At 35.4% G+C, this 11,531-nt stretch overlaps 1 protein-coding gene across 1 annotated transcript; it reads left to right on the top strand.

The window, feature by feature from the left end:
• Positions 1–567: 567 nt before the first annotated feature.
• Positions 568–11,531, top strand: LOC143564538 (uncharacterized). The gene is made up of 14 exons (XM_077051786.1): positions 568–767; positions 2,932–3,043; positions 3,544–3,656; positions 3,958–4,083; positions 4,412–4,614; positions 9,167–9,242; positions 9,345–9,431; positions 9,978–10,058; positions 10,147–10,179; positions 10,260–10,313; positions 10,598–10,639; positions 10,781–10,859; positions 10,952–11,022; positions 11,514–11,531. The coding sequence occupies exons 1-14, from the start codon at positions 609–611 to the stop codon at positions 11,529–11,531; spliced, it is 1,254 nt and encodes a 417-aa protein (XP_076907901.1). The 5' UTR covers positions 568–608.

The raw sequence follows: 11,531 nt of genomic DNA, 5'->3' as shown, positions 1-11,531 counted from the left end.
CCTCCAACCTCCTTTGGAATTCATCATTTGTGACTAAAATACCACCCACAAACAATTTTACATGCAACAATCAAAATCCTTCCTAATACCTAGAAGTCAAAGTTATTCAAGAATTTACAAAATTATTGAATTTCCTCCAAATTGAAACCATCCATAAAATCAAGACGACTACAAATTGAATGTCTTTTGTCGGAAAATCCAAAAAAATGACGCCATAATTAATTCGAAGCAAAATTCATTTGCTCATTTGGATTCATTATCGTTCATTCGACATAACTTCATTCCAAAAAATCTTTTCTGATTCTACAAACTCGATACAAAACCCTAAAAATCGATTCCTTCGTAATTTCAATTAATTTCGATTAATCAAAGAATTTTAATCCATCGAACAAAGGGTTTTGCTAGGGGCAATTTTTGTCTTTATATGGTTTCAAAATTCCAATTTCATTTTTATGTATTTAAAAAACCCAACATCTTAATGATGCAACCTTTTCTCCCCACGTTCATGCAAGTTATAAATACATATGCCTCCAACATCCTAAAAAAACATCCAATCTTTGTTGTGTCTTTTAAACCACTCCACCACCAACACATTTATCACGGTGGAGATGAACACCTCCTTGAGCCACCTCTTTGTGACGGTTTTCTTGTTCAATTTCTCTCATTTTATGTTGATTCCAGCGATAACCGACGTCAGCTTGGCCGCGATTTGTCCCGGTAAAGATGAATGCTCCTTAGCCATTTACCTCACCGGAGTTCAACAAGCGGTATATATATTTTTTTAAATTTATTTATCATATTTATTATGTAGGTTTTGATATATAGCACTACAAACGGTTAAATATGTAGTGAAGGTGGTTATATACTTGTATCAATGTTATGATGATAGTTTGTTTAGTAGTGTGCATTATGGATGTGCGTGGTGCGGTTTTGGGCTAAAACCAAACCGAAAATCAAAACTTCGGTTTTTAGATTTTTGATTCCGTTCGGTTTTGGTTTTTTGGGGTTTTCGTTTTGGTTTCAATTTCGGTTTTTTCGATGAACTTGAAAATTTTGTGCCGAAAGTAAAGTTGGCCGAAAATAATGAGTTTATCTTATAGTTAACTTTATTAGCTGTAACTAATTGAGTTTTATACATTTGGCCAAAAGTATTTGAGTTAGATATTTATTAAATTCTTATAAATTACGTAAAATAAAATAAATAAAAATATATAAATTCGGTTCAGTTCGGTTTTTTCGGTTTTATTACATGTAAAACCAAAACTGAACCGTTAGTTCGGTTTTACAAAAGCATAAAACCGAACCGTCGGTTTTTGTTTCAGTTCGATTTTCTCGGTTTGGATTTTTCGGTTTTTCGGTTTCGGATCGGTTTTCGGTTTCTTGCACACCCCTAGTGTGCATGTAGCCATGTATTACGTTAGTGAGTTTGAACGTATAATTTACATTAGCGGTGTGAATTTCTGACACGACACTGACTTAACAGAATTCATGAGTTTGTTTTTTATATAAATGGGTTTAGGTTAACTCGATGATATAAATTCGCTAGTTTATTTTTGGTATAAATGGGTTCAGGTTAACCTGATGAATTTGCGGATTGAACCGTTTTGACAAATTTTTAACTAAAAGATATAAATGTCATATAAGATTTTGTAATTAAAATGCACTTGATTTATATAAATTTGTATTTTTTGATTGTTAAAAATGTAAATTTAAAGTATTAAAAATTAGGGGTGTGAATTTGTCATATGACACGAACTTAACACGAAATTCACGAACTTGTTTTTGGTATTAATGGGTTAAGGCACGGATTGAACCCGTATAACAAATTTATAACTAAAAGATATAGATGACATCAGATTTTGTAATTAAAATGTACTTGATTTATATAAATTTATATTCTTTTATTGTTAAAATGCATATTTAAAGTATCAGTATGTAAAAACAATATAAAGAAAATAAAAAATTTTCGGGCCGGATGAGTCATGATTGGGTCAACTTGCGAATATACAAGTTGTGTTCTGGTACAAGTGTTTTACACGATATTCGTTTTCGGGTCAACCCACGAATATACAGGTCATGCTTGATTGCTTGAGTTCACGTGCCGTACAAATTTTTTGGGTTTATGCCGGTTGGACCTGCCAACCCTCCTACACGACCCGTTTAACGGCACTAAGTTTTACATCTTTAAGGTTTCTAACTTTTGATTTGTATGTAGGTTTAATTCTTTTTGATGGCATATATTTAGAGGTGAACAAACTTTTACATTTTTTCCAACTCCTTAAAATCTTCTTTGTGAGTTTTAATTAATTTACTGTCACCTCATCATATTTTATTAATTTACGCGTTTATATTTTTCTTTTAAAAAGACAAGTCTACAACCAAACAAAACTAAATTGCAAATTTATTACAAAATTATAAATATTTTATTAAATTATCTATTACAAAATTAAGCTAGTCATTTCATCTTATTATTTTTTTGAAAGACTGAAGAAATTAATTAAAAAAAGTAAAAAATAAAAAATAAATAAAAACCTATAGTAAGCCGTTGGAGAAAACATAAACGGATAAAAGAAATTTACACCAAAACAAACCAAGCACACGTTAAACAACATCCAACCTACACTAGTGTTCCCATATAACATATAGAGAGAGAGAGAGAGGATCTCTGCTTGATCCAAAGAAAACCAGTAACTTTAATCTTATTTTAGCTGTCATTTTAACATCTTCAGTGATAATTAAGATCAGACTCATGATAAAGTGTCAAACTTTTAGAATAGGAAGAGTACTTTATGAAATTTTAGGATGATCCAAAATAACACACATTAGAAAAACTTTCATTTAGTTGATATAGTTACATTCTCCTAAATTGTAATATAAGGTTAATTTGATGACAATATTGATATTAATAAGAAACTCAATGTTAATCATCAGGTAATCGGCTTGGGAAGTCTAGTGATGATGCCCCTAATTGGAAATTTGTCCGATCGATATGGACGGAAACTGGTTCTCACCTTCCCTATGCTACTCGCTATTTTCCCAACAGGTAAACATATAATTTATTATAAACATTATTCTATATCTTCAGTATGCATTGATAACAATCAAATATTTTTTTAATTTTTTGCATATATTAACATTGTTTGAAACTAGTTTTACCATATCTTATATATAATTTTTTGATTACATATATATCACAAGTTTACATGTGTAAAATTTATGTAATAACAAATTTACATATATGCAAAAAAAAATTAGATTTGTGTAAAAACTAATTTTCATAATTGTAATAGTAAATATAGATATAAAAAGTGATATACTACACTCAAATTACATTAACATACAAATTTTTTTTTATAAAAAACGTTAGTTATTAAGAGTTCCTTTAAGTTCTAAAATAATTTAAGAGTTCTGTAATTATAATCATCCTATACATACATATGCTAATTGTTAAATATCCCGACTAACCCCCTATGAAATTTTAACAATGACCCCTACAGCCCCATGACAAATTTTGTAAGTCTGCCACTAAACTAACATGTTGATTGATCTTGGCATATAGCAGGGAAGAAGGATTCTTCTATGCATACTTTGTGCTCAAAACTCTCGCCTCCATGATGTGTGATGGAACTGTCATCTTTCTTGCACTTGCTTATGTGGTAAGTTTTAAACTTGCTTTTGAACTAGTATCCTAGATATAAAGTGAAACAATTTTCATATAACAAAAGAAAAGTATAAAAAGACAGTGTGGTATTTATAAAAAAAATAAAAAAATAAAAAAAATGCAATACATTGGTCAAAGCTTGATTTAACTTAAAAATAATAGAGTATTAGTAGTAAAGAATCGGTGCAGTATTCAGTATAGTGTACATTATATTACTCCCTTTTGGTACTCGTATTTTTTGATACAGTACCAGTACGATACCGATGTCATCCCTAGTTTGATATAATAACTGCCAGGCTGATAATGTGTCAGAGCAACAACGGGCGTCGAGGTTCGGAATTCTCTCTGGCATCTCATCATGTTCGTTCGTCATCGGCAACCTTCTTACTCATTTCCTCCCATCCATCGCCTCCGTCTTTCAAGTAATCACACATAACTGTTACGCTATGTTTCCGAGTTTAATAAACGAAAGAAAAGAAGGAAATAGAAGAGAAAGATTTAATTATCTATCGTGTTCCGAGTTCGAAGAAAATGGATAGAAAATTAAATATTTTATGTTTTTAAAATCCTTTCCTTCCAAATATATTCAATTTGGAAGGATTTGGAATGAAGGAAATAAACATTAATTATCATGACACCTTCCTAAATTCTTTCTTTTCTCTCGTTAAATGAGACTGGAGAACACAATGTTAATATGCGCTTCAGTTACTCGAAAAATGTGTTCATGAACCCTCTATTATATTGTTTTAGGTATCAGCAGCTACTGCAATGTTTTCAGTAATATACATGAGAGTTTTTCTGCCGGAATCTAGCATGACACCGCCTGCGATTAATGTTACACCGGAAAACGAAACAACAGATGAATGTCTTCTTGAAAAGGAGAATATTAATAAGCGGTCACCTTTGCGAACAATTCCTTCTTTGCATGATTCATTTTCCTTGTTGAAGAGCAGGCAAGTCATAAAACAATTTATTATAACATCTTGTGCTTGTGGATCCATAATTTAACTAAAATGGTCATTCTGTTCATGTATTACATGGGTTGAATGAAATATAATGTAATCTGTTAACACATACAACAGTCAAGATGCGCTTCTAAAAAAGATAAACTTTGATGTGACAGTTATAAATTTTGTTAAGCTAATTTTTTAAAATATTATATTTCTGTTACTATTATTATTATTATTATTATTATTATTATTATTATTATTATCGATTTGGTGTTCTATTGCTTGTGTTTGTGTGATTAGTTGCAACCATAGAGCGTAGGAACCATGACTATTACTTGAGACCATGTCCTAAAACGAGGGGTGTAGGAAAGAGTAAAGATAGGGAGCGTATATTGCGTTTGGCTTCTTGGAATGTAGGAACATTAAATGGTAAGTTGCTAGAATTGGTAGATGTGCTTAAAAGACGTAGGGTTCAGATAGCATGCCTCCAGGAGACTAAGTGGAAAGGACATAGAGGGGCTGAGTGTAATGGGTATAAGTTGTGGTACTCGGGGTCTGATGGAGCTAGAAATGGAGTCGGGTTTCTAGTGGCTAAGGAAATACACACTAGTGTGGTGGAGGTGATAAGACATAATGACAGGATTATGGTGTTGAAATTAGTACTAGGAGAGGAAGTAGTGGCAGTAGTCTCCGCCTACGCGCCTCATGTAGGCCTAGGGGATCAGGAAAAGAGAGAATTTTGGGATTGCCTAGACGCAGTGGTAGGGGGCATACCTAGGAGGGAGAGGATTTGCATAGGAGGTGATTTTAATGGACACATTGGTAAGGCTAACGATGGTTTTTAAGCCGTACATGGGGGTTTCGGTTTTGGTGATAGGAATGAGATCGGAACAGATCTTCTAGAGTTTGCGGTGGCACATGACCTAGGTATTATAAATTCTTATTTTAGGAAACAAGATTCTCATTTAATCACTTTTAGCAGTGGCGGACGCGACACGCAAATTGACTACCTTTTGATGAGGCAAGGAGACCGACGTTGGTGGAAGGACTGCAAAGTCATACCTGGGGAGGCAGTTGTGACTCAACATCGACTACTAGTGACAGATATAGCCTTCAGAAATAAGCTGACTGTTCGAGAGAAGAAAGGTACACCGAGAATTCGATGGGGAAATTTGAAGGACGAAAATCTCCTACTGTTTAAGGATAAACTCATACTGCATACGCGGGCTCGACTAAATGGGGACTCAACTCATATATGGGAAGCTATGGAGACAAAGATCATCCAAGTAGCAAAGGAGACTCTCGGGGTCACAACAGGAAAGACAAGTGGGCATAAGGAGTCTTGGTGGTGGAATGACGCAGTGCAAGACAAGATAAGGGACAAACAAGGATGTTTTAGGGAGCTAATGAGGTGCACGAATGAGGAGGAGCGAGTGGAATTGAGGGACAACTACAAAACGGCCAAGATAGAGGCGAAGAAGGCAGTGGCGGAAGCAAAGAAGGCGGCCTTTAAACGGATGTATGAAAGTCTAGAAACAAAAGAGGGGGAACATGTTATGTTTAAGATTGCCAAAGCCAGGGAGCGTAGAAGGCAAGATCTAGGACCGGTGAAGTTCATAAAGGATACAGATGGGCATGTACCGGTCAAGGAGCAGGACATCAAGCTAAGATGGCAAACCTACTTCCACAATCTTTTTAACAATGGGAGAGCTTACCAAGAAGAACATGACAACACAAACTTTCAACGACAACAATCGAATAACTGCTACTGCCGACGGATCACACGAGAAGAGGTGAAGGATGCACTTAGGAGGATGGGAAGGTCTAAGGCGGTTGGCCCAGACAACATACCCATCGAGGTGTGGAAGTGTCTGGGGGGAGGAAGGAGTCATGTGGTTAACTACTCTGTTCAATAGTATTCTCAAATCAGGTAAGATGCCAGACCAGTGGAGGAGCAGCGTTGTAGTTCCTATCTATAAGAACAAAGGAGACGCCCAATGTTGTGGTAACTACCGAGGAATCAAACTACTAAGCCATACTATGAAGCTATGGGAAAGAGTGATTGAGGTTAGACTTAGAAGAGAAACTCAGGTTACGGTCAACCAATTTGGCTTCATGCCGGGGCGTTCCACCACAGAGGCAATACACCTTATAAGAAGATTAATGGAAAAGTATAGGGAGAAGAAGCGTGATCTACATATGGTGTTTATTGACCTAGAAAAGGCCTACGACAGTGTGCCACGACAGGTGCTCTGGGAGTGCTTGGAGGGTAGAAGAGTGCCCAGGAAATACATAGATATAATTATGGATATGTATACCAGGAGTGAAACAAGTGTCCGTGCGCCAGTGGGGGATACTGATTTCTTTCCTGTAGAGGTAGGTCTTCACCAGGGGTCAGCGTTGAGCCCGTTTCTTTTTGCAGTAGTCTTGGATGAGTTGTCAAAGTCGATTCAGGGGACTCTCTCGTGGTGCATGATGTTCGCAGACGATATTGTGTTACTTGCTGAGAAAAAACAAGATCTAAACATGAGGCTTGAGGAGTGGCGAACAACCTTAGAGACAAAAGGTTTAAAGATTAGCCGATCTAAGACGGAGTACCTCCACTGTGATTTTGGTGGGATAAACGACAATGAAGACGCACAGATCACAATTGAAGGGCAGGTGGTCCCGCAGGTAACGAAGTTCAAGTATTTAGGATCATTTGTACAGAGCGATGGGGAATTAGACAGTGATGTGACCCACCGAGTTCAGGTAGGATGGTGTAGATGGAAAGCAGCCACAGGTATATTGTGCGACAAGAGTTTCCCGATTAAACTAAAGGGAAAATTCTATAGGGTGGCAGTTAGACCTGCAATGCTATATGGAACAGATTGTTGGGCCATCAAGAAGGCACAACTGCGGAAGATGGAGGTAGCAGAAATGAGAATGCTACGTTGGATGTGTGGGCACACAAGGCTAGACCGAATAAGAAACGTTGTGTTTCGCGAGAGATTAGGGGTGGCGAACATAGCAGACAAGATAAGAGAGTGGAGATTGAGATGGTTTGGACATGTAAAGAGAAGACAGACGACGAATCCTGTTAGATCCGTAGAAAACATTACTGGAGGAGGGGTAGAGGACGACCGAAATTGACTTGGGATGAGAGGATTAGGCATGATTTAATAGACCTAAACCTCTCCGAGGACATGGTTGAGGATAGGAATTTGTGGAGAAGTAGAATTAAAGTTAAGGATTTTTAGAGAGAATTGAATACCTTAGGGCTTAGACTTAACTTATTTAGGTCACATACCATAATGGTATTTCCCTTACATATATTATTATTATTATTATAATTATTATTAGCTTTTATATAGCTGTTAAACTGTGATCTTATTATTAATATTATTATAATTAGTAGTAGTTTTTATATAACTGTTAAACTTTGATTTCCTTTATTTTGCTTCATACACATGTACTTAGAGCCGATGGTCTCTCTGGAAGCCACCTCTTTATTCCTTTGGATAGAGGTACGGTCAGTGGCGGACCCGGGATTTTTTGCCAATGGGGTCCCATATTTTCGGTGTTCAAATTTTTCGGGTCGGTCGTTGTTCAGGTCGGGTCGAGGAGAAGAACATAATAAAAAACAATATCATAATAAAACTTTCTTTTCAATCATCACTACCTGAACGGGTCAAAATGGGTCGGGTTGACACATAAACACTTTGTTTTCCCTTTCTTAAACATTTTTGAGATAGAACCTACATCCACCCTTTCATAAGCATGTGTTGAAAACCATTAACTTAAACTAGTGAAAAATAAAACTGATATTTTAAAGTGTTTGAATGTTTCTAAAGAAAACCATGCATAAAGTTGAAAACAATGATATGTATTTTAGAGGTGTTTGAATGTTTCCAAAGTTATCATTGCAACATTAGCAATCAAATGATTGATTAACACTAAAAATTAACACAAAAAACCAAAAACTGAGCCTTGTAAGACTTGAACCCATGACCTTTCAAAGATAAAACAAGGGACTTTCCACCAGACCACATCAACATTAATAGTATGGGTTCCAAGTATTAAATCTTATGGGGTCCTCAAAAAATTTAATATACCGCTTCTAATAAATTTTTAAAAAACATTGGTGTCCCGGGACCCCGATCCACACTATGTGGGTCCGCTCCTGGGTACGGTGTGCCTACATCCCACCCTCCCCAGACCCTACTTATAGCTTTGCTGTCGGTGGGATTTTACTGGGCATGATTGATTGATTGATTATATTTCACTCACTTAAATAGAAGCTTTTAAATTTAATATATAAGTTTATTTAGAAAAATATTTATTAAAAATGTAAAATTTTATCGATTATATCGGTGTCTACTCGATACTTGAATTGTTTTTCATTGTTTAGGATTAAATGAATGTTTGATTATGAACTATGAAAATTTGAATCTTAAATATCAAAATATAAAAGTTTATAATTATATTTTCATTAATATTTAATGAATTTGAATTTTGAAATTTTGGTTTAAATTTGAAAGTTTGATGTAATTATATATATTAATATAATTTTCAGCTGGACTTTTTCACAAGCAGCTATTGTGGCATTCTTCAACATGCTTGGTGATCTTGGCCTGTTATCTGCATTATTGGTACCTTATATATATATATATATATATATCCATTATATAAAACAGCTTTGAATTTTTTATGATCTGTATCATTCATTTGTTGGATTTGTTTGCATTTTGTAGTACTATTTGAAAGCTGAATTCCATTTTGACAAAGACCAGTTTTCGGACCTGATGATCATATATGGAATTGCCGGAATCATATCTCAAGTATGCCTTCCGCACCCCTTTCGTCATTATGTTATTCTTAAGGTTACAGTTTATATAGGAAAACTGGTTTTAAATAATCATAGCTATACCCTATTGGCAAATAAAAGTCACAGCTTCTCACTTGGCTGGCGGCAGTCCCAACTAAAGGTGTATTTTTTCCAACGGTTCGCGACTAACGAATAGTTAACTCCGTTAATTTTGTTGCTTACGTGGCATGCATAGCTGACCATTGGAAAAAATAGACCTTTAGTTGGGATTATCTAAACCAATTTTCTTAAAAAGAAACAGATGATTATTGCCACGTAATGTTGCCACATAGATGTTTACTGGCAACTAGGTGTGCCACGTCAGCATTAGACTAACGGATGGTTAGCTGCGTTAGTCGCGGACTATTGGTCAAAAAGACATCTTTAACTGGAACCGTCACCAGCCAAGAGTGAAGTTGGGACTGTTATTTGCCACTTGCCAGTATGGCATAGTTGGGATTATTTAAAACCAATTTTCCTAATTTATAAATATTTCATACATTGTATTTTTAACATGCAGATGATTCTCATGCCCGTGTTGACTCGGGTAATCAGTGAAGAAAAAGTACTAGCAATTGGACTTGCTTTCAACTGTATACATGTAAGCAACCAATGCAATACTGAATATTTTATCTTAATTTTTAAGCAAAAAAATTATAACTTTATATGTAATTTGGATTATAATGCAGATTTCTCTTCTTGCTGTAGCTTGGAGCTCCTGGGTACACACTTATGCGATACGTGCGCATAAAATCCTCTATAATACGTCTCGGTTTTGCTAACTAGTTTTGTGTGAAAATAGGCTGTCTATGCTGCATCAATGTTGCAGATTCTGTCCATTTTTGCAGGACCAAGTGTGAGTTCATGTCTACATTATTTTTGTTTACTAGGAAAAACTTGGTTTACACTGTTTAATATGCAACCGGATTGGGACCAGTTTGTAAGGTCCGGTTCTTGGTCCATGATACAACAAATTTGGTTCTCGGTCTGGTTCCGTCCAAAGCCAGATTTTTTGTTTTATTTTAATTAAACGATGTCATTTAGCCAAATTTTCGGTTTTTATTTGACTATGGTTCGGTCTGGTTTTGAACCTGTGCGCGCCAATATTTTACTGTTTTTATAGTTTCTACCTTATTTCAGTTACGGAGAATTGTATCCAAACAAGTTGGCCCTACCGAGCAGGTGACTTATAATATTAAGTGCTTACAATACCGTGAATTTTTGTCTTATTATTTTTTTTTTTTGGGGGAGGGGGGGCTCAACTCGACCCAACCCGTTTCACATCTTAAGTTCTTATCGAGTTCTTTTAACTATATCTTGCAGGGCAAGGCGCAAGGGTGCATTACGGGCCTATGCTCATTTGCTGGTATTATCTCTCCACTGATTTTCAGTCCTCTAACAGGTCAAGAACCATTCAAGCATATACTTTTCATTATTAATTATTTGAAATTTATTGTATCTACTAAACATTTTTTTATTTTTATTTTTTTGCAGCTTTATTTCTATCTGATCATGCTCCGTTTCATTTTCCTGGTTTTAGTCTTATGTGTGCTGCCTTCACTGTGGTACTTCATTTTTTTACTTATCCATAAAATACTAGTAAAATCTATTGGAATATAGTATTTAGGGTTTTTGTGTCGAGCACTCGAACTCAAGCCTACGGGCCTGAGAGTCAGGGCCATCTGGGAAGGGGAGGCAAGGAGGTCGATAGCCTTAGGCCCGAAGATGCTTTAAAAATTTTATATATATATATATATATATATAAGAGAAAACTATATTAGGTCTAATCAAAAGTTTTGTTTAAACAATACCCGATAAGTCAGGCCCAAAATCCAAATAATATACAATATATGAGTTATCGAGCTTATATTTTACTTGGGGCCTGAATTTATACTCGCCTTCGTCCCAAAATTTGTTAGGATTCTCGGAGATGGCCCTGCTGGGAGTACGACACTAAAAACCTAAAAACTGTTCCAATAAAATCAACCTAATAATAACTAAATGAGTTGAAATTGTTTCATGAAATATCAAGATTTTAAAATTTGTTCATTTGTAGATGATGGCATTTATCTAG

The sequence above is a fragment of the Bidens hawaiensis genome, unplaced genomic scaffold (genome assembly GCF_021521415.1).
Source record: "Bidens hawaiensis isolate Kalapana, Puna unplaced genomic scaffold, B.hawaiensis_p1.1 tig00022014_1, whole genome shotgun sequence".
NCBI classification, from domain to species: Eukaryota; Viridiplantae; Streptophyta; class Magnoliopsida; order Asterales; family Asteraceae; genus Bidens; species Bidens hawaiensis.
This window is presented reverse-complemented; position numbering and strand designations above follow the sequence as displayed.

Excerpts from the sequence above, each read along its gene's own strand:
- LOC143564538 (XM_077051786.1), top strand. The coding sequence starts at position 609 with ATGAACACCTCCTTGAGCCACCTCTTTGTGACGGTTTTCTTGTTCAAT. Across the intron at positions 768-2,931 it reads TCACCGGAGTTCAACAAGCG|GTAATCGGCTTGGGAAGTCT; the intron begins GTATATATATTT and ends GTTAATCATCAG. Across the intron at positions 10,860-10,951 it reads GATTTTCAGTCCTCTAACAG|CTTTATTTCTATCTGATCAT; the intron begins GTCAAGAACCAT and ends ATTTTTTTGCAG.